At 39.4% G+C, this 23,601-nt stretch overlaps 4 protein-coding genes across 4 annotated transcripts; all 4 read right to left on the reverse strand.

Annotated features, from left to right (window-relative positions):
- Positions 1-2,435: 2,435 nt before the first annotated feature.
- Positions 2,436-4,768, reverse strand: LOC133734339 (2-methylene-furan-3-one reductase-like). The gene is made up of 4 exons (XM_062161969.1): positions 4,254-4,768; positions 3,399-3,776; positions 3,128-3,287; positions 2,436-2,854 (listed from the first exon to the last, which is right to left on the reverse strand). Exons 1-4 carry the CDS (start codon positions 4,476-4,478, stop codon positions 2,586-2,588), a joined length of 1,032 nt encoding a protein of 343 aa, XP_062017953.1. The 5' UTR covers positions 4,479-4,768; the 3' UTR covers positions 2,436-2,585.
- A 106-nt stretch (positions 4,769-4,874) lies between these two features.
- Positions 4,875-7,072, reverse strand: LOC133734340 (2-methylene-furan-3-one reductase-like). The gene is made up of 4 exons (XM_062161970.1): positions 6,809-7,072; positions 5,861-6,184; positions 5,592-5,752; positions 4,875-5,300 (listed from the first exon to the last, which is right to left on the reverse strand). Exons 1-4 carry the CDS (start codon positions 7,025-7,027, stop codon positions 5,036-5,038), a joined length of 969 nt encoding a protein of 322 aa, XP_062017954.1. The 5' UTR covers positions 7,028-7,072; the 3' UTR covers positions 4,875-5,035.
- A 3,369-nt stretch (positions 7,073-10,441) lies between these two features.
- Positions 10,442-11,333, reverse strand: LOC133730207 (2-methylene-furan-3-one reductase-like). The gene is made up of 2 exons (XM_062157838.1): positions 11,126-11,333; positions 10,442-10,683 (listed from the first exon to the last, which is right to left on the reverse strand). Exons 1-2 carry the CDS (start codon positions 11,331-11,333, stop codon positions 10,442-10,444), a joined length of 450 nt encoding a protein of 149 aa, XP_062013822.1.
- A 4,770-nt stretch (positions 11,334-16,103) lies between these two features.
- Positions 16,104-18,602, reverse strand: LOC133732926 (2-methylene-furan-3-one reductase-like). The gene is made up of 4 exons (XM_062160536.1): positions 18,268-18,602; positions 17,322-17,645; positions 16,718-16,877; positions 16,104-16,435 (listed from the first exon to the last, which is right to left on the reverse strand). Exons 1-4 carry the CDS (start codon positions 18,484-18,486, stop codon positions 16,170-16,172), a joined length of 969 nt encoding a protein of 322 aa, XP_062016520.1. The 5' UTR covers positions 18,487-18,602; the 3' UTR covers positions 16,104-16,169.
- Between the last annotated feature and the right edge of the window lie 4,999 nt (positions 18,603-23,601).

Consider the following 23,601-nt stretch of genomic DNA (forward strand, 5'->3'; position numbering starts at 1 on the left):
TGTCTGGAGTTGTGATTTAAATGGGGCCCACCAAATGTATTCACACGGATTAGACAAATCTGTGTGAAAGTAGTATTAGCAACGCCAGTAATACGTACGTATTATTAATCCGTTGTTGTACCGTGTGTATTAACGTTTTCACACGGTATGGAATACTACTATTTCACACGGATTCTCATCCGTGTGTGATGGGAGGTTTTTCTAGTAGTGTCTTCTTCTTATTTTTTGTTTTCTTCTTCGGAGGTCTTCCCCTGATTTGAATCATCAAGATTCAAATCATCTCAGTAGCGGGCCATTCCGGCTACGTCATGGCCTTAAAGAACACCGGCGCCGCCTTAAGCGATTACGGCCATGGTGAATCATAGCAGGCACCTCCTCACCCTGCTCCGCCTGTCGAACTGCTCGTCCAAGTTCACCCCCGCCGCCGGCTTAGCCACCACCACTCTCGTTCTCTCCTCTGACCCCCTTGTATACACCATTGATCAGAAACTCAGACCCCGCCAGCCCTCCACTCTTAAATCACAGCTCCAATCCCACCCCACCATTCTCTCCGTCACTCCCGACATGCAACACCACCTCCATACCATCAACAACCACATGAACAACCTCTCCGTCATTCCTGACATGCAACACCACCTCTGTTATTCCCGACATCAACAACCACACATAAAGAAACTCAACAACCCCTCCATCAAATTATAAGATCCAATTCAAACTCTAATCACCCATAAAACTCATCAAACGAAACACAACACACAAAAGTGATCTATACCAATCTCAAACCCATTGGGCAAGCATATATTCAATAATTTCCAATCAATTTGAGTACCTTCTGGAGCTGATTGTAGCTGACATCGTCGCAATGCTTGGACCAAAATCCATTGGGTGAAGAGAGTGTGTAAATGGGTGAAGCCCTGTCACTGAATTGGTCGTCCCTCTGAGCTAAGCCGGGGATTTTGGGTTCAATCAGAGGCAATTGTAGGCCAGCGAATTGAGAGTGAAGTCAGAGGCCGACGATGCCGAAGAAGGTCTGGAAAACGAGGATGCAGGGGGTTAGGTTGCCCATTGCTGAAGAGGACGAGGGTGAAGAAGAAGAGGACCATGAGGAAGAAGAAGGGTTTCGCCGGAGATCGAGAAAGGGAATGGGCTCGATGGGCGCGGCGGTGGTGTTGGTTGAACTGATCGACTGGTGTGGTCTGGTGTTGGTTGCGGTGGTGTTGGCGAGGAGAGAAGGAGAGTGAGAGGAGAGAGAGAGAGAAGAAATAATAAATTTCTTCTGTTTTTTTTTTTAATAAATATTTGTAATAAGACAATTTTACCCTTAAATTTAACGATTCCGTGACGGAATTTGGTCGTAGGTACGATGTTGTTACGAAAAAATGAGTCCAAGTATCACATTGATAATTTTGTAAGTTTAAGTATCATTTTGACAGTCCTCACAGTGTCCGGACACTGTTGGTGCATTTTTCCCTAAAGATTGATAGTAACTGATGCAGTAATAAATCAGTTAAACTCTTCTTTGGTCTATTGTTCTTTATCTTTTTCCCCTAATCAACTTTCAATAACGGCTTCTAACATTTGAATTGGTGTATACAAAGACTAAATTAATTTTTCATGTTACAATTAAATTGGTGGAATTAAAAGTGGTTTAACATTTTATACTACATTCGGCTAGGTCATTCGGCTTTCAAAAAAAGTGCAATTGAGAGCATCAGCGGTGATGACGGTCACAGTACATAATTCCATCGCTTTAACCTAGTCTCCACAACTAATAAAAGTATCGTGACTCAAATAATAAGATTGAGAATAATTAAGTCATTATAAATTATTGTAGTAAATGTCATGTAACTTTAATATTTATGTCTAATTAGTATAGTAGATTTACATGTTGCTTGTTTTTCTTTTAATAAATATATAAATTATTATATATTTGGGTGTATCGTTTTGATACTGGTTCTAAGATACAATATTTGGCTGAGCTTTTTCGATCAATAAATAAATAAATATATAAAATTAAGATATACTAACTCATATATGTTACAGGATAAAGTTATGACTTTCGAGATTCGTTATACTGGGTTTGAGACATCATTTTAATGTGAAATCATATTTTTTTTCATGTGCTTAGCCTCACTTGCATCGATATGTCCATATTAGCCCCACTTGCATGGATAAGGTCCCTGGCCTGGCATATATATTTTGTTTAAGGTTTCAATTTTTTTGTTTTTTGGCCGAAGTGGTCCTACATTTCGATTTTGAGTGTTTTGGCAATGCATCTAGACACCTTAGCTCCTGAAGTTAAATCATTTAGTGTACCAACATGTCTTCCAAAAACTTGTCAAATTTGATTTCCGACTGAGGATCCTCTAGCAAGTATCATGCAGCAAATACAAAACAATAACTATAGGTTTAGTAGGAACAAAGCAAACAGCAAAGAAAGTAAAGAAGCTCTTATTCTACATATTAAACAAGCATCTCCTACATCCCCGTATTACAAGTCTTCAAGCAACTGCTGCATACACAGTGAAAATGGACTAAATCTTTAATAGAATCCTAGATTAATATAGACACAGCAAGTCTCAATCTCATGGGATAGGGTACACAACCACCTTTCCTGTAGCTCTATAAGTCTCACGGTAACCAAGTGCTTCAACAACTTTAGAAAAGGGATATGGACCTGTGGGATCAAGTACTGGCTTCACCTTCCCGCTCTCCAAGTAAGGCTTCAGTTTCTCCAAGATAGACCCTGTAGGGGTGAGCACAAATCTGAACGCCGGAGGAGTTACTGGACCTATGACTATTGTCACTGCCTTCCCACCTTCCTTCACCGCCTTCACTGCCTTGTCAGTCTGCCCTGTTTTGTTTTGCAAATACAATATATCATATCAGTCACCATAGTCCAATTCATTCATTCCGGGCAAATCATTAGGTGATAACCCCATTGACTAGTACATTTGATTGTTTCATTATGAATACAAGATAAATCTACACCTCTATCATCTTAGAACTGTTCTAATCAGCTATTTGTTGACAATCAAATTATCAAAATATCAGCACAGAAAAGATGACTAAAATAGCTCCGTGCAAGCGAGCTTATTCAAACAACAATGGAGTAGAAGAATCTTACCAACTGCATCATAGACTACATCAAATTTCTCTGGCAGGTCTTCGATGTTTTCCTTGGTGTAATCAATAGCCAAATCCGCACCCAAGCTTCTTAACAAATCCAGTTTTTTAGTGCTTGCAGTAGCTGCTACTTTGGATGCCCCAAAAACATGTTTAGCAAGCTGTCTCACATAAAAGTATGTATTCTCAATTACTATTGTCTGAAGCCAAAATTATTAGTATTGGACATTGAAACTGTAACAAAGTTCAAGCATCATGAAATCGGAATGTACCTGAATCACATGTGTTCCAACACCCCCAGCGCCTCCCAAAACAAGGACGGATTTACCAGCCGAAAGCTCTGTTCTTTCAAGCGCTCCATACGCAGTCTCAATAGCTAAGGGAAGGCTAGCAGCTTCAATAAAGCTCAGATTTTTGGGTTTGAGAGCCAACATGGTTTCTCCTGCAGCAGTGTACTCTGCCAAAGACCCCAGCCTGTTTGGTTTCACCAATGCTTTCTCATTGAGATCCCCATGGCTATTCTTAGCATGATATTGGGGAATCTCATTGCTATTACTCAAACAAGCATACACTTCATCCCCCACCTTAAACTTCTGCACTTGGCTTCCTACCTTCACCACCACACCAGCCACATCATACCCTGGAATTGTCTGCAAACCAAATTGAAAATGAACAAATAAACAAAGGTAACCTCTTCTGTTGTAGTAGAAAAATCTCAAGGTAAAAAAAAATCTCCCACAGAAAAAAAGTTTAATGAAATGTGATCATACCCTGGAATCATCTGCAAACCAATTGAGTGAAAATTTGACAAGCATACAAACAAAAGTAACTTCTTTTGATACACTAGAGAAAAGTCAAAGGTAACAGAAGTTCAATAACATGCCTAAAGTAATTTCTTTTCTACTTTCTGATGTCTTTTTTATTCATAGGTATAACAATGAGATATGATCTTTTATGAAAACAGACAACTACATAGAGACAACAACATCTCACCCTGCAAGAAAGAGAATGATACCATCTTCTGCTTTAATTTCCTAAATGATTAAAAATATGAAATTTTACCCCAAAAAGAAAAAAAGAAGAAGTAAGCATTGGAAAATGAAAGGAGAAAGATAAGGGTGACTCACAGGTAAGGTAGTATCACCCTCTATGTCCTTGTAGAGACCAAGAGCCCTTCTGGAATCAAGTGGGTTAAGAGAAGCAGCAACCACCTTGATCAGCACCTGGTCCTCTTTAATTTCAGGAACAGCCACATTTGGATCAAATTTCAGAACATTTGCAGTTTTTCCATACTCTGAATAGACCCAAGCCCCATATACAGAGGGTATGTACTCACTTGGAGCTGCAGCCATTGATGATTGATGTAGGGCAAAAAGTAAAGCTTGCAGTGGCAGACGTTTCCAGAGTGCGCTTTATAGAACTAATAGGGTGAAAGTTAAGAAAAATGTGTAAGCTGCCATCTTATCATGGGAGGTATGCATCTAGATGGATCATTGTCCAAATTCAAAATTGTTGTATGAACGTAAGCAGTGACAATTGTGAAAAAACGAAATGAACGTAAGCCGTGACCATATCATCCAAGGTTTGAATGATCTGTCTTCGGTTAGATGTATGAATTTTCATGCCAATTGTGACTGTGCATTAAGAATTTTAGTCACACTATCTCTTGAAGTTCATTATAAAGAAGTACGAATTTCTAGGGTCCAATTATGTGTACCAAAAACTTAAATCACTGACTGAGAATCCTCTAGCAACTAGTCATGAAGCAAACGCTACAAAATGACAATTTATTGAGCACTCATTGTTACAAGTCTTCAAGATTAAAACATACTGCTGCAGACATACAAGGAAGGAAATAGAGTCGATTTGCATTTAGAGTCATAGATCATCTACACATACAGTCTCAACCTCATGGGATGGGATATACAACCACCTTTCCTGTAGCTCTGGAACTCTCAAGGTAACCAAATGCTTCCACAACTTTAGAAAAGGGATATGGACCTGTGGGATCAAGCACTGGCTTCACCTTCCCACCCTCCAAGTAAGGCTTCAGTTTCTCCAAGATAGACCCTCTAGAGGTAAGCACAAATATGATAGCTGGTGGCGTTGCTGGACCTACTATTGTTACTATCTTCCCGCCTTCTTTCACCGCCTTTACAGCCTTGTCAGTCTCCCCAGTTTTTGTTTTGCAATTACAATATATAACATCAGTCACTAAAGTGTTCTAATTCATTCATTGCTACTAAACCATATTAGATTATCTCCACATTTAAATGTTTGATCAATTTCAGTACTTGACAGGTGCCTGTTTATACTTGATAAATCTTCGCTCTCTATCAACAGTTGTTATATTTAGGTTTCCATTGATATACGAAAGATCAGCACAGAAAAGATAACTATACTCGCAAAAAGAAAAAGAAAAAAAAAAAAAAAATCTGAGACAACAAGGGAATAGAAGATTCTTACCAACTGCATCATACACTACATCAAATTTCTCTGGCAGGTCTTCAATGTTCACCTTGGTGTTATCGATAGGCAAATCAGCACCCAAGCTTCTCAACAAATCCAGTTTCCTAGTGCTTGCAGTAGCTGCCACTTTGGAAGCACCAAACACATGCTTTGCCAGCTGCATCACATAAAAGTATACATTCTTATTTATAATTGTTTGAATCCAAAATTATTATTACATGCTGAAATTGTAACAAAGTCCGAACATGATGAAATCAGAATGTACCTGAATAATATGTGTTCCCACACCCCCAGCGCCTCCCAAAACAAGGATGGATTTACCAGCAGAAAGTTCGGCTCTTTCAAGCCCTTCATAGGCAGTCTCAATGGCTAAGGGAAGGCTAGCAGCTTCAATAAAGCTCAGGATTTTGGGTTTGTGAGCCAATATTCTTTCTTCTGCAGCAGTGTACTGTGCCAAAGACCCAAACCTTTTTGGGTTTACCAATGCTGTCTCATTGAGATCCCCATATACTTCATCCCCCACCTTAAACTTCGTTACTTGGCTTCCTACCTTCACCACAACACCAGCCACATCATACCCTGGAACTGTCTGCAAACCAAATTAAAAATTAATAAATAAACAAACACACTTAACAAAGTTAGCTTCTTTGTTACAATAGAAAAATGCCAAGCTAAACAAAGTTCCTATACAGAAAGAAAGGAAAAAAAAAAAAAAAAAAGACGAAATTTGATCATACCCCGGAACTGTCAGGAAATTGCAAACCAAATTAGACTAAACAGAAGCATACTAACTAACAGAAGTAGCTTCTTGCCCATACAGTAGAAAAATGCCTAAGGTCATAAAAGTTCCTTAAAAAAACATGCCTAAGGTAACTTCTTTCATACTTTTTGATGTCTTTGTTTATTAAACAATGGAGGATATAATGGGTGATAGTGATATATCAGGCCTTGGGTTCCCATTCTACCAAAAGAAAGTTAAACAATAAGATTTTTGATACGAGAAAAATAAAAAATAAGATATGGTCATTTATAACAAAAAAGACCAACTATATTGAAAGATCAAACAGCACCAGACAATATTTCACACTGCCTGAAATAGAAAGATACCATCTTTGGATAGAAGTCCCAAAGGTTTGACAATATATATAAATCTTAATCCAAATAACAAAGAAAGGCAATTGAGGAAGATGAAAGGGGAAACAGGGTGACTCACAGGTAGGGGAGAGTCAGTGTCCTTGAAGTAACCAAGAGCCCTTTTGAAATCAACTGGGTTAAGAGAGGCAGCAACCACCTTGATTAGCACCTGATCCTCTTTAATTTCAGGAACAGCCACACTTGGATCAAACTTCAGAACATCAGAAGTTTTTCCATACTCTGAATAGACCCAAGCCCCCATTAGAGAGGGTATGGAGTCACTTGGAGGTGCAGCCATTGATGAATGGTGTAGTGCAAAAAGTAAAGCTTCTAGGGGAAGAGGTTTCTACTTTCTTGACAGGGACTGAATGATCGAGTGCACTTCATAGAGTTGGGTGGTTGGTAATTGAGAAGCATGTGGGGGCTTGGCTATTTATGACAAACTTGGAAGTGCATCCAGATGGATTATTATCCAAACAAACTGGTGAAACTGCATTTGGATAGATTTTCAACTTTAGGTTCATTGTAACAGTGCTGCAAGCTACTGTTCTGTGAGTTGAGTGAGAAGCTGAACAAGCCCATTGGGCCATTGGCAACTCATATCCAACATGCCTAGAGTATGCTTTTTAATATTAATTTTTTTATATTTTTTTTTCCTTTTTTAACTCTTTCAGACCAAGATTGCTTCTAGATTCATCAATCGAATGATTAGTTTGGAACCTCTACGAATGAGGCACTACCTCTAACCAAACATTACAGAGGCTTATAACACAATTCGTGTTAAGATATGATATCATCTCTCTAAACATTAATAAGCGCCTAATTTTCATCATTACACTTGAATGAACAAGTCTTTCTCAATCATTTCAGCTAAAAGACAAACTTCAATCCCAAAGCTTAGTCCCTGGTTTAGTTTCAATGCCTAGGGTTATGTACAAGGGATTACGTCTAAGAGTTTGAGTGCTAAATAAACATCAAGGAAAGTCAGCCCTCTAACTGTTATCTCTCAAACACTTCAGTGTAAATCATCCGTAAAATATGATCTAACATAAACATAAGTTTGTATGATACAAAACAATTCTTAGAATCATTTCACTTTATTCATAGGTCAACAAAATTGGAATATAAAATGATCGTAGATTACAAAATTTATGAATACAGAGTTAAAGGTTAACCGTGGTATGTAGATATTGAACTACATAGATTTTAGAGTAAAGGGTGTAACCAGAGATGAGAGAGCTAGAGGCAAATGCAAAGAATGCAAGGAAGTAATAGACTAAATTATAGGTCTGAATCCCTTAATACACAAACCCTAGCACATTCACTGCCACGCAGTACCTACGCGGGCAGCGTAATTTAATTCACATCAGAATTACAAATCCCGGCCATCAGAAATGCCAAAAACAAAGAATCCACCTTGGTTATATATGGTGGTGAAGTGAAGGTAAGTGATTCACGTTGTTGTTTATATAGTAAACAAAAACTCTTAGCAACACTCTTAGATTGATCATCCTTAGTTTAATTACAGTTGAAAATCAGAATAGGTCAATAATAGTTACATGAGTACATTTCACTTCTTTTTTTTTTTTTTTTTGAATAAACAGATGAGTAACTATAGGCATCTGGCTAAATTTCTGTTGATATTTTAGTCGGATTAAATTTTACTTTTTAAGTGGTTGACTCCATAACTTTTAATAAAAAAAATTTATTGATAAAACTTGCATTAAAAGAAAATTTTCACACATGAAAGAAGTTCGACAAAAATTAGCCACACCTTCATCCCACTTGCATTCTTCAGAGTTCAGAAATTGTAAACCACAAAAAATTCAATCATTATGGTGATTTTTGGCCTTAGTAATTTGTTAATAACCACACAACATTTTACCCAAAAGTAATTTAAGAGTACTTTCTAGTGACATAGGATAAAGCTCTAACTTCTATGCAACCTGCAATGATTGATCACTGTAACCATTTACTTTTCTGGAAAAACAGACTCTGATCAAGTAACTGACAAATCAGAACTCCTTGTATTTAGAGAAAGAATCTGAAGCCCAACCCTGCTTCTTGTCGGCCGCCATAACCGAGAAAAAGATCAAATAAAACAAAAACAAAGTATATATTCTCAAATACTATTGTCTGAAGCTAAAATTAATATGAGAAAAATGCAAACAGTACATGACCTTTCGCCCATTAGTAAACAAAAAAAAAATGTCACTTTGGTACCTGAAGTTCGGACCCCGACCCAACATTAGTACCTGAAACACTGTTTGCCGTTACGGCGTTAGTCAACTGACATTACTTGAAGGGCATATAAGTAATTTCAACTCTAATTTGTTTTTTGTCTTTTTTTTTTTATTTCCCCTCTCTCTCTCTCTCTCTCTCTCTCTCTGCCCATCTCTCTCTCTCTCTCTCTCTCTCTCTCTCTCTGCCCACCCTACAAAGCCCCGACGCCAACTCCGGCTACTACCAGAGTTGGGCTGCCCACCACGACGTCGTCACTAACCCTCTCTCACCACCGTCGACCTCGACTGCCATCGCCGTCAACTGCATCTCCGATTTGGATTCCACCTCGATTGCTCAGTTTATGTCGCCGTCAACCTCAACAACTCGGCCTCCAAGTCCGATTACGACCTCAACTGCTTAGCCAGCGAGGAGAAAGCCGATCTGATCGTCTTTGGCTAGGATTGATGAGGACCTTACATCTCCATTTGCAGCCTTGATTGCACGTCGATGAGGAGAAAACTGGATTGATGACCAGATCTTTATCTTGGGCGCCTTTATCATCCACAGCAAACCCAAAGCTTGAATTACGGAGCGGTCTATCGCCGACTCCATTGAGGTTCCATCAATTTGAGGCTGAAACTAGGTGGATCAAAACCTGTTCAATCTGATTTCAATTTGACTGGAAGAATTGAGTTCTTCAGGTTTACTGCTAAAGATCAAGGACGACTTCTGTTGTCGTGATAGAGGTCCGTCAGAGGTATGGCGGCGCGGCGCGGCGAAAATGTCGGACTGGATTTGGGTGACATGGAAGGAGCGGGGGGATTTGTTGGGTATATCTGAGGAGACATCTTTGTTTTCCAATCCAAATCAACCATAATTACAGAGAGAGAGAGAGAGAGAGAGAGAGAGAGAGAGACTGGAATTTGGTCAATATGATGGTGATTTTGTTCTCTGATTTCTCTCCCCAGTTTTAGGCTATGGCTATGGTGATCGATAGGCAAGGTACTTTTATTGTGTCGGGCTTCAAATATCAGGTACCAAAGTGATATATACTTTGGTCAGTTGGCGCCAAGAAATAGATTTACTGTGACTGAATTGGCGGGAATAGTTGAAGGGAACAAAATACCCCTCAAAGTTTGCCAGGTGGCTAGTGCCATAACAGCCAACAGTGTTTCAGGTACTAGTGTTGGATCGGGGTCCAAACTTTAGGTACCAAAGTGACATTTTTTTTTTGTCAGGTACTAAAGTTACTAATGGGCCAAAGGTCAGGTACTGTTTGTATTTTTTTCCCAATTAATATTGGACATTGAAGCTGTAACAAAGTTCAAGCATCATGAAATCGGAATGTACGTACCTGAATCACATGTGTTCCAACACCCCTAGCGCCTCCCAAAACAAGGACGGATTTACCAGCCAAAAGCTCCGCTCTTTCAAGCGCTCCATACGCAGTCTCAATAGCTAAGGGAAGCCTAGCATGCTTCAATAAAGCTCAGATTTTTGGGTTTGAGAGCCAACATGGTTTCTCCTGCAGCAGTGTACTCTGCCAAAGACCCAGCCTGTTTGGTTTCACCAATGCTTTCTCATTGAGATCCCCATGGCTATTCTTAGCATGATATTGGGGAATCTCAATGCTATTACTCAAACAAGCATACACTTCATCCCCCACCTTAAACTTCTGCACTTGGCTTCCTACCTTCACCACCACACCAGCCACATCAAACCTGGAATTGTCTGCAAACCAAATTGAAAATGAACAAATAAACAAAGGTAACTTCTTCTGATGTAGTAGAAAAATCTAAAGGTAAAAAAAAGCTCCCACAGAAAAAAAGTTAATGAAATGTATCATCTGCAAACCAAATTGAGAAAAAATTTGACAAGCATACTAACAAAAGTAACTTCTTTTGATACACTAGAGAAAAGTAAAAGGTAACAAACATGCCTACAGTAATTTCTTTTCTACTTTCTGATGTCTTTTTTTTTCATAGGTAAAAATGAGATATGATCTTTTATGAAAATAGACAACTACATAGACCCTGCAAGAAAGAAAATGATACCTTTTGCTTTAATTTCCTAAATGATTAAAAATATGAAATTTTACCCCAAAAAAATAAAAATAAAAAAAAGCATTGGAAAATGAAAGGAGAAAGGTAACCCACAGGTAAGGGACTATCACCCTCTATGTCCTTGAAGATACTAAGAGCTCTCATGAAATCAATTGGGTTAAGAGAAGCAGCAATTACCTTGATCAGCACCTGGTCCTCTTTAATTTCAGGAACAGCCACATTTGGATCAAATTTCAGAACATCTGCAGTTTTTCCATACTCTGAATAGACCCAAGCCCCATATACAGAGGGTATGGAATCACTTGGAGCTGCAGCCATTGATAATTGATGTAGAGCAAAAAGTAAAGCTTGCACTGGCAGACGTTTCCAGAGTGCACTTTATACAACTTACAAGGTGAAGGTTGAGAAAAATGTTGTATGAAAGTAAGCAGTGGCAATTGTGAAAAAATGAAATAAAACGTAAGCTGTGACCATATCAACCAAGGTTTGTATAAAAATTGTTGTATATGAACGTAAGCTGTGACAATTGTGAAAAAAGGAAATAAAATGTAAGCTCTGACCATATCATCTTAGATTTGAATAATCTGTCTTCGGTTAGATTTCGAGTCTGATGAATTTTCAAACCTACTTTGACTCTGCATTTAGACACATTATCTCTTTAATTCATTATAAAGAAGTACGAATTTCTAGGGTCCAATTATGTGTACCAAAAACTTGATCACTGACTTGAGAATCCTCTAGCAACTAGTCATGGAGCAGAAGCTACACAATTACAATTTATTGAGCAGTCATTATTACAAGTCTTCAAGATTAAAACATACTGCTGCACACATACAAGGAGGGAAATGGAGTCGATCTGCATTTAGAGTTATAGATCATCTACACATACAGTCTCAACCTCATGGGAGGGGACTATGGGATACACAACCACCTTTCCTATTATTATTACAGGTCTTCAAGATTAAAACTATTAAGGAATGAGATCGAAGATGATATACTAGGATATGATTGGTTAGCTGTAAAGATATGCATAGTTAGGTTTTGATTTCATACTATAGTTATCCCTACTTTTACGTAGGAAGATCTGCATGGAGTTGTATATAAAGTCTGTAATCTTCCTTGATTGTGCATCCTCCAAATCTCTCTGATCCTACCATATCTACTCCTCAATCATCAAATCACTCGGATTCTATCATATCTCCTACTTCACCAGATGATGAACTCTTTCCTTCTTCCACCATACCACCACCAAATCCGGATGTTAATTCTCCTGATACTATCCCTATTCCGGTCTCCACTTCCCAACCTTTGTTCCGACGCTCTACACGTGCAACAAAGACTCCTACCGCTTTGCAAGACTTCCACGTTGAGACGGCCTTGCCCTCACGCTCTACGTCCCCATCTTCCACGAGCCATGCAGTGTCAGGTACGCCATACCCTATCTCTGAGGTTATTTCATATGACAGACTCTCTCCCAAGCATCGAGCATTTACTGTTAATCTCTCTCACACACGAGAACCTCAGTTTTTCTCTCAAGCCATTCATGATCCTAAGTGGCGGGCTGCCATGAATGAAGAGATTCAAGCCTTGCAGAACAACCAGACATGGAGTATCGTGCCTTTACCTCCCAATAAACGCCTCATTGGCTGCAAGTGGGTTTATAAGGTGAAATATAAACCAGATGGCACCGTCGAGCATTACAAAGCCCGCTTGGTGGCCAAAGGATATAGTCAGGTTGCCGGAGTTGATTACGGTGAAACTTTCGCGCCTGTAGCTAAGCTTACTACTGTGCGTGTCTTGTTGAGCCTTGCAGCATTGCAAGGTTGGTACCTTCACCAGCTTGATGTTAACAATGCTTTCTTAAATGGCGATCTCACCGAAGACGTGTACATGAAGCTACCTCCTGGTTTTGGAGGTAAGAGGGAGACTCAGCATGTTTGCAAACTACATAAGTCGTTATATGGCCTCAAGCAAGCTTCGAGACAATGGTTTCTGAAACTTTCAAGTGCATTACAAGCTGGTGGTTTCACACAATCTTGGTCTGATTATTCTATGTTCATTCGAAAGTGTCAAAACACGATCACATTACTGCTTGTCTATGTAGATGATGTAATTGTTGCAGGGAATAACCTACAAGATATAGAAGCCACAAAGCAGTTTCTATCAGCACGTTTTAAGCTCAAGGACATGGGAGCACTGCATTATTTCCTTGGGATTGAAGTGGCACGTTCCCGACAAGGCATAGTCCTTTCGCAACGCAAGTATGCATTGGAGGTGCTTGAAGATGCTGGGTTCTTGGGGGCCAAGCCATCCAAATACCCCATTGATCAGAATCTGGTCTTAACTAAAGATGAAGGAGTTTTGTTACAAGATGCTTCACAGTATAGAAGACTCGTTGGTAGGCTCATTTACCTAACGATTACAAGACCTGATCTAGTTTATGTAGTGCACATCCTAAGTCAATACATGGACAAGCCTCGGCAACCACATCTTGAAGTTGCTTATCGAGTTTTGAGATATGTCAAGCACACACCAGGGCAGGGAATTCTATTGCCTTCTCATGGACGCATAGAACTTACAGCCTATTGTGATACTGACTGGGCGAGATGTAGAGATACTAGACGCTCTACAACTGGATACTGTCTGTTTCTAGGCAAGTGATTATACGCATTTATATGCGTATAATTATATCTAAAGCACTAGAATTAAGCCAATCCTCATGTCAATTAATATGTGATTAATTCACTTTTATTTATTTTGTAGAAAATAAGCGGAATTGCGGAAATCGAGAGAAAATGGTGGAAAATTGAGCAAAATGGAGTTATCGACAAAAAGACAAAAAGTCAACAATGGTCAGCGGGTCAATGCAAGCAAATAGGTGAAAATCATTGGTTTTAGCTCGGGGAAAAGCAAATGAAGAAGAGAAGAAAATGGAAGAAAAGAAGAAAAAGGAGGAAAGAAAAATAGAGAAGAAGAAGAATAAAATTACTTTTAGTTAATCAACTATTTGATTAATTAATCAAACCTTTGATTAATCAATAGCCATCATCCTTCATCCATCACGTGCTCTGCAATGGGAATTAAACAACATTTTTTTGTTTTCAATTACTCTAGCAAATTGCAGCTTGCCACGTGGTCTTCCTCATCCAAATCTCAACCACACCCATCCATTCCTCTAGGTCACAAAAAAAACCGGCAGGGGAGACCACATATATATATATATATATATATATATATATATCTTACCTTCAGGAGAGTCACCTCAATCCCAGAACTGCCGCACACCACCATAATTCCATCTCTCTCTCTCCTCCATTTTTAAACCACTCTCCCATTTCACTCACTCTTCCACATTAAATTATTGGGTTATTCTCAAATTTCATCAAGGAAGATCATCAAGACCTTAATTTCATCTTGGGTAGTTAGGAGGATTCAAGCTAGCTTAATTTTCTTTACTTTCTAGTATTGTTGAAATTAAGCAAAGCTTATCCTCTCTCTTCTCATCTATTTTAATTGTACATGGTTTTGATGTTAAATCTTGTTTTAATTATGAGTGAGTAGTTTAATTTTGAGAGTTAGGGTTGTGAAGCCCTAACTCATCTTGTATAAATATTGATGCCTTAATTTTAATAAATGCAATTTTCATTGTGTATGCTTTAAATCCGAATGTAATGGTCCTTAGAAGCATGTTTCTAGGCTTTGTCACCCTTTGAAATTATGTTGTGGGCAATTGTGATGAATAGATTGATAAATTGACAATTTATTGGTCTTGTGGCATCTAGGATTTAAGTGTGGTAACCATTAGCTAGCTTAATTGTAGCTAAGCTTGCTTGGGTCTCTATTATCTTGCACTCTAGGCCTCTAATTTTAGATATTGCGGCCTTAACCGGCGTAATGCCTAAGTTAGAGAGTTGATTGTGGCCCTAACCGGCATAATCGATACACCGAAAGGATAATTGGTTTAGTAGCCTTGACCGGTACTAGATACGGGACTTAACACATATAGGAAATGCATGCATTTGTGAAATTGGCATCGATATTTGCAAGATAGTTAGTGTGAATCACCCGACACTCCCATGTTCCCATTAATTTGAAAATCAAAATTTAATTTCTTGCTTGATAATTAGTTGTTTGCATTTAATTTAGTTAATTCCCAATTCAAAAATCCCAAACAAAATTCTACATTCCATTGTGCATAACTCATTTGGGCTACAAGTTAGTGGCTTTGATTAGGCTTAGTGTGAGCTAAGCCGAGCATTGCCGAGGCTTGGTGCCTTGTGAATTTTATTTTACTTTATTTTATTTTTATTTTTACTTTTTCATTGTATGCTTTTAAGTCATTCTAGTGCCAATTACCTCGGTTAGGTCCAACACCTAATCCCCGAGGTACGATAATCAAGGTTTTAATATTTCCCTTACTTGACAACGATTCGTACGCTTGCGAAGAGCATATGCATCAAGTCAGCAAGACACCGATTTCTTGGAAGAGTAAGAAGCAAGGAACTGTTTCTAGATCGAGTGCGGAAGCAGAATATCGATCGATGGCTACCACATGTTGTGAGATCACCTGGATATTAGCATTGTTGCGTGATTTACATGTTGATCACAAAGAAGCAGTCCAGCTCTTTTGTGACAATAAGGCAGCCATCCACATTGCTTCAAACCCTGTGTTTCACGAGAGGACAAAGCACATTGACATTGATTGTCATGTTGTGCGCGAGAAGGTTCAGAGAGGACTTGTGAAGACTATACATGTCAGGACTAATGAGCAGACAACAGATTTGTTCACCAAGCCTCTTGGTTTGAAGCAGTTTGGAGCTCTATTAGGCAAGTTGGGTGTTCTTAACATACACACCAACTTGAGGGGGAGTATTAAGGAATGAGATCGAAGATGATATACTAGGATATGATTGGTTAGTTGTAAAGATATGCATAGTTAGGTTTTGATTTCATACTATAGTTATCCCTACTTTTACGTAGGAAGATTTGCATGGAGTTGTATATAAAGTCTGTAATCTTCCTTGATTGAAAGATATATAGAAAATATATTCATCTGCAATCTCTTTAAAAACATACTGCTGCACACATACAAGTTAGGAAATGGAGTCGATCTGCATTTATAGTCATAGATCATCTACACATACAGTCTCAACCTCATGGGATGGGATACACAACCACCTTTCCTGTAGCTCTGAAAGTCTCAAGGTAAGCAAATGCTTCCACAACTTTAGAAAAGGGATATGGACCTGTGGGATCAAGCACTGGCTTCACCTTCCCACTTTCCAAGTAAGGCTTCAGTTTCTCCAAGATAGACCCTTTAGAGGTAAGCAAAAATAAGATAGCTGGTGGCGTTGCTGGACCTACTATTGTTACTACCTTCCCGCCTTCTTTCACCGCCTTCACAGCCTTGTCAGTCTCTCCTGTTTTCGTTTTTCAAATACAATATCTAATGTCAGCCACGACATTCTTCCAATGCATTCATTGCTACTAAACCATTAGATTATCTCCATATTTAAATGTTCGATCAATCTGAGTACTTGATAGGTGCTTGTATATACATGATAAATCTACACTCTCTCCATTATCAGTTGTTCTATTTAGGTTTCCATTGACATACGAAAGATCAGCACAGAAAAGTGACTATACTCGCAAAAAAAAAAAAAAAAACTGATTCAGACAACAAGGTAGTAGAAGATTCTTACCAACTGCATCATACACTACATCAAATTTCTCTGGCAGGTCTTCGATGTTCACCTTGGTGTAATCGATAGGCAAATCAGCACCCAAGCTTCTCAACAAATCCTGTTTCTTAGTGCTTGCAGTAGCTGCCAATTTGGAAGCACCAAAAACATGCTTTGCTAGCTGCATCACATTAAAGTACACATTTTTGGAAAATTCTATATACATACCCATATATCATACACATATTTACAAATGTAACAACAAATTTGTTGTCAAAGTGGTAACCTGAGTCATATTTTGTGTAATCTTAGTTCTATTAATGGTAATTACACCACCTACAACGTTGTTATAAGTTTTTGGACAAATTCATTGTCAATGTTGTAATTTTGTTTTAATTATATGTAAATAGTGTAAATGAATATGGTAACTTTGTTCTCAATGTTGTAATTTTGATTCATATAAATTGTAATTTTTGTTCAAGTAAATATAAAATGAGTGTATGATACACATCACAATGCCATAGCTTGTCTCCATATTTTTTATTACAATTGTTTGAAGCCAAAATTAGTATTACACGCTGAAATTATAACAAAGTCATCAGACCATGATGAAATCAGAATGTACCTGGATAACATGCGTTCCGACACCCCCAGCGCCTCCCAAAACAAGGATGGATTTACCAGCAGAAAGTTCGGCTGTTTCAAGCCCATCATAGGCAGTCTCAATGGCTAAGGGAAGGCTGGCAGCTTCAATAAAGCTCAGGTTTTTGGGTTTGTGAGCCAATACTCTTTCTTCTGCAGCAGTGTACTCTGCCAAAGACCCAAACCTTGTTGGGTTCACCACTGCTGTTTCATCGATATCCCCATATACTTCATCCCCCACCTTAAACTTTGTTACCTGGCTTCCTACCTTCACCACCACACCAGCCATATCATACCCTGGCACTGTCTGCAAACCAAATTGAAAATTAATAAATAATTAAACACACTAACAAAGTTAACTTCTTTGTTACAATAGAAAAATGCCAAGCTAAACAAAGTTCCTACAGAAAGAAAGGAAAGGAAAAAGAAAAAAAAAACATGAAATTTGATCATACCCTGGAACTGTCTGCAAATTGCAAACCCAATTAGACTAAACAAATAAGCATACTAACTAACAGAAGTAGCTTCTTTCCATACAGTAGAAAAATGCCAAAGGTCGTAAAAGTTCCAAGAAAAAACATGCCTAAGGTAACTTCTTTCATACTTTCTGATGTCTTTGTTTATTAAACAATGGAGGATTTAATTAAGAAACTTCATGGGTGATAGTGATATACTGATATATGATCAGGCCTTGGGTCCCCATTCTACCAAAAGAAAAATAAACAATAAGATATGATCATTAATTTATAATAAAAAAGACCAACTATATTGAAAGATCAAACAGTACCAAACAATATTTCACACTGCCTAAAGTAGCAAGATAACATATTTGGATAGAAGTCCCAAAGGTTTAGCAATATATATAAATCTTAATCCAAATAGCCAAGAAAGGCCTTCGGGAAAATGAAAGAAGAAAGAGGGTGACTCACAGGTAGGGGAGAGTCAGTGTCCTTGAAGTAACCAAGAGCCCTTTTGAAATCAACTGGGTTAAGAGAAGCAGCAACCACCTTGATCAGCACCTGATCTTCTTTAGTTTCAGGAACAGCCACACTAGGATCAAACTTGAGAACGTCAGAAGTTTTTCCATACTCTGAATAGACCCAAGCCCCCATTAGAGAGGGTATGGAGTCACTTGGAGCTGCAGCCATTGATGAATGGTGTAGTGCAAAAAGTAAATCTTGCAGGGGAAGAGGTTTATAGACAGGGACCAAATTAATGAGTGACTCAATTAGTGAGTGCAATTTATAGAGTTGGGTGGTTGATGATTGAGAAGTATGTGGAAGCTTGCCTATTTATGAGTTATAGCAAACTTGGAAGTACATGTAGATGGATTATTATCCAAACAAACTAGTGAACTGCATTTGGCGGTTAGATATTCAACTTAGGTTCATTGTAGCCACTTCAGCGTGTATCTGAAACAGTATGACACTAATAATAATCTTCGGTGGGTTATTTTTTGTTGTCCCTGTTAACAGTTGGCCAGTGGGGACTGAATTTTTACCTAAGAAAAGAAAAACAAACTGGGTAAAATAAATAATAGAATATTGTTTAAGGAAAAAGAGATTTGAGAGAAATTGTAGAGAGAATTGTAGGGAGAATGTAATAATATTATTGAGAATAGGAGCCCTATATATAGGGATTACAAAGTACTAGTTCTAATGTTACAAGGAATACCAATCCATGTAGGATTGGGAAATCTAGAACATTCTCTCCTATTCCTATTCCTAGTTTGATAAGGCACACTAAATCGATATTCCTTCAACACTCCCCCTTGTGCCGCTTCAAACTTGGTGGTGACGCTTCATCCGTTGCCTCGTTAAAAACCTTGCCAGGTAACAAAAACCCTGTGGGATAAAAATAACCCTGGTCGAAGGACAAAAAGAGCACAACACGTCCTTCACTCTTCGAGATCGAACATGTAGACATCATAACTCCCCCTGATGTCGATATCTCCCCCTGATTGCTACAATCGTGGGAGTTCGGATAACTTTCTCAATCCGATGCTCTTCACATGTTTCTCGAAGGTGGATTTAGGTAACGACTTAGTGAATAAGTCTGCTACATTATCCTCTGATCGGATTTGATTCACTTCAAACTTTAGAAGTGATTGTTGTTGCTGATTATAAAAGAACTTAGGCGATATATGCTTGGTGTTGTCGCCCTTGATGAAACCTAACTTCATTTGCTCAATACAAGTTGCATTATCCTCATAAATGCATGTAGGTTCATCTGTGGTAGACTTCAAACCACAACTTCCTTGAATGTGTCGAATTACAGACCTTAGTCATACACATTCACGTACAGCTTCATGTAGAGTAATAATCTCTGCATGATTTGAGGAAGTAGCAACAAGGGTCTGCTTTGTAGACCTCCAAGATATCGCAGTGCTTCCCATGGTAAAGACATAACCCGTTTGGGAGCGACCTTTGTGAGGGTCAGAGAGGTACCCTGCATCAGCAAAACCCATCAAGACATCATTGTCGTTTTGATGGAGGGAGATAGGAGGACGCCGGCCACCATGAGCGGCGGCGGCGCCGGCGGCGGCAACATGGCCGGCGGCCATTCCATGGACGGGGGCGTTTTGCCTTTTGGGGTCCGATCCCAACTTTCCGTCATTCCTTTTCTCTCTGTAGGGATAAAATGGGCCCATATCAATCGTACCTCTTAGGTATCGAAAGATGGTCTTTACACCAATCCAATGGCGGCGTGTTGGCGCAGAGCTATGTCGAGCTAACAAGTTCACTGTGAATGAGATATCTGGTCTTGTGCATTGAGCTAAGTACAATAATGCGCCTATTGCACTTAAATAGGGCACTTCGGCCTCTAATGCTTCTTCGTCCTCATCCTTTGGACGAAACGGATCTTTTCCGGGCTCAAGACTACGACCAATCATGGGAGTACTCACAGGCTTTGCTTTATCTTCATTAAAGCGCCTTAGGATTTTCTGAGTATATGCAGACTGATGGATCAAAATCCCATCACTATGGTGCTCGAGTTCTAAACCGAGACAAAACCGTGTTTTCCCAAGATCTTTCATCTCAAATTCGGATTTCAAGTATTTAGCAGTTTCCTTTAACTCATCTAGAGTTCCAATTAGGTTCATGTCATCGACATAAACTGCTACGATTGCAAATCCGGAACTTGTTCTTTTAATGAACACGCATGGGCATATTTCATTGTTAATATATCCCTTCCCAATCAAGTAGTCACTTAGACGGTTATACCACATCCGTCCGGATTGCTTTAATCCATATAGTGAGCGTTTTAATCTTATTGAAAACGCGCTCCGTGGTTTAGAGCCACTTGATTTGGGTAATTGAAGTCCATCTGGAACCTTCATATATATCTCTGAATCTAGATCCCCATAGAGATATGCTGTAACCACATCCATAAGCTGCATGTCAAGTTTTTCGGAAACTACCAAACTGACAAGGTAGCGGAACGTTATAACGTCCATTACGAGAGAATATGTCTCCTCGTAGTCGATTCCAGGGCGTTGTGAGAAACCTTGCGCCACAAGGCGGGCTTTATATCTTACCACCTCATTTTTCTCATTACGCTTTCTAACAAAGACCCATTTATGGCCAACAGGCTTTACACTTGGGGGTGTCTGCGTTACGAGCCCAAATACCTGTCTCTTTGTTAGTGAATCCAATTCAACCTGGATCGCATCTTTCCATTTAGGCCAATCTGCTCTTCGTTGACATTCTTCAACAGAGCGAGGTTCGATATCATCATATTCTATAATTCCTTTTGCAATATGATATGCAAATGCATCATCAATCGCCATAGAATTTCTATCCATCATCTCATGTACACTAGTGTAATTTATGGAGATCTCTCTATTCTCTGGAGTTGGTTCTGACATTGGAGCGTCCCCCAATGATGTCTCTTGGACATAACCATAATCCGGAATATTCTCATGAGATGGATTATTTACATCGATGATTAATGGATTATTTTGTGCCAAACTCGCTTTCTTTCTTGGGCGAGAATCCATTGAACCTATAGGCCTCCCGCGCTTCCTGGCAGGAGCCATGGGCCTAGCCACAACGTCACCATCACTGTGAGTGGGGACGTTGGCGCCATGCTCTGGTAACCTTGAGATGGCGTCATGTCCTCTAATTTTAGGGACATCAATCCTTGCAGGCACGTTTGCAGCAGGTATGTGTGATCTCGTCACTTTAGCGATATCAGAAAACGCATCAGGCATCGATTCTGCTACGTTCTGAAGATCGAGAACTCTCCGCACTTCAATTTCGGACTGTGCGGTTCGGGGATCAAGATGAGACAGAGTGGGGACAGACCACGACAATTCCTGTCGTTCCTGTTGAACATTGATGTTCTTATCTTCCCCTAACGACGGGAAGACTGTCTCATCGAAGTGACAATCGATCGCCTGTCAAGGGTTCTATGTAGCGGACAATAGTTGGAGAGTCATATCCAACATAAACACCTAATCGTCGTTGAGGACCCATTTTGGTGCGCTGTGGCGGCGCAATTGGCACATAAACTGCACACCCAAATATGCGTAAGTGTGAGACATTAGGCTCATACCCAGTCACCATCTGGGACGCAGAAAAGGGTTGAGTGGCAGTGGGCCTCAAACGAATAAGCACAGCTGCATGCAATATTGCATAGCCCCAAGCAGAAATAGGGAGATTGGTGCGCATTACCAATGCCCTAGCGACCATTTGTAGTCGTTTTAATAGCGGCTTCTGCGAGACCATTTTGGGTGTGAACATGAGGAACAGGATGTTCAACATCAATCCCAATGGACATGCAATAATCATCAAAAGTTTTTGATGTAAACTCCCCAGCATTGTCTAACCTTATAGACTTAATAGGATGATCAGGGTGGTGAGCCCTTAACTTAATAATCTGTGCTAGGAGTTTAGCAAATGCAGCGTTCCTAGTGGACAATAGCATGACATGTGACCAGCGTGTCGATGCATCAACCAACACCATAAAATATCTAAATGGTCCGCATGGTGGTTGAATAGGTCCACAAATATCACCTTGGATTCTTTGCAAGAATGGTATATATTGTCTTTGGTGTCCTTTGCATAGGATGGTCTCGATCCTAGCTTTGCTAAAGAGCAGGCTTTGCAGAACGAATAATGGGCTTTAGAAATAACCAATGAGGATTTTGGTTGAGCCATGAAGTCACAATTGACTTTAGAAGTAGAAATTGGAGTCAAGGGAGCAGAGGTGGCGTCAAAGCCACCCTTGAGCCGCAGGGGGATGGCGGCGCCGGCTAGTGGTGGCCGGACTTGGAGGGGGAAGGCGCCGTGAGGCGCAGGTGCTCCTCCTTGATCCAAATTTCGAGTTTTACTTCCTTTCGTTCGGAAAAAGGGATGTCCGTGTGAAGTCTTTAATATACGGATCATCATGTCACGACCTGGGTGTCCCAAACGGTCGTGCCAAAGCCTATATGTGTCGGAATCCCATAAATCATCTCTCATGACATGGTTGGATTCAATGACTCGAATAGTGGTTGCATACAACCCACTAGAGCGACACATAAGTTTCTCTAAGACTCGTTTATGTCCGTAGTCATTAGAGGTGATGCAAAGGAACTCTTGTCCATTCTCACAATGTGTTTTCACATGAAAACCATTGGCTCTTATATCTTTGAAGTAATAAAGTTCGAAAAATATGTCTACGACATGAGATAAAATAAATCGATACTTTATTAATAGTAGCCAATGATTACATCAAAGTTTCGTGACCATAATCTAATCCAATGTAAAAATCAAACCTTAGATAAATTGTAGTCACTCAATTCGTTCGGTAATTCCAATTAAATATGACCAGGGAAGTAGAGAGAGATGTCGGTGTAGCAAAGCTCTCTTAAGTACCACTAATCTCAATTACTTTCCTAGACATCATACTTAATTGAGTACGCCTAGAGGAAAAGAGATAATCCAATAAGTCATTTTATTGATTAAGGCATAATTGCCATTACATAATTCTTGGAAAGTATAAAAGACTATTCTAATAAAAATCTGCGGCATTTTGTCTTCATCGCCAGATTTAAAGTCTTTGTGAACTCGATGTCTTGATCACCATGATGCGGCTACCTTCGTAGGTGCATTGCAAATTCAGGTCCATTGATCAGACGTTCCATATCAGAAATAGACACCATAAAGAGGATTCTCCCTTGATTGAGGCGCATTGGCGCAATATGCATAGTCCCTTGGACTGGTGGCGTTGGAAAGTGGTGCCCATGGCCAACGTTGGCTCAATGGTTTCCAACCCTA

This window comes from Rosa rugosa, chromosome 2 (assembly GCF_958449725.1).
Source record: "Rosa rugosa chromosome 2, drRosRugo1.1, whole genome shotgun sequence".
NCBI lineage: Eukaryota > Viridiplantae > Streptophyta > Magnoliopsida > Rosales > Rosaceae > Rosa > Rosa rugosa.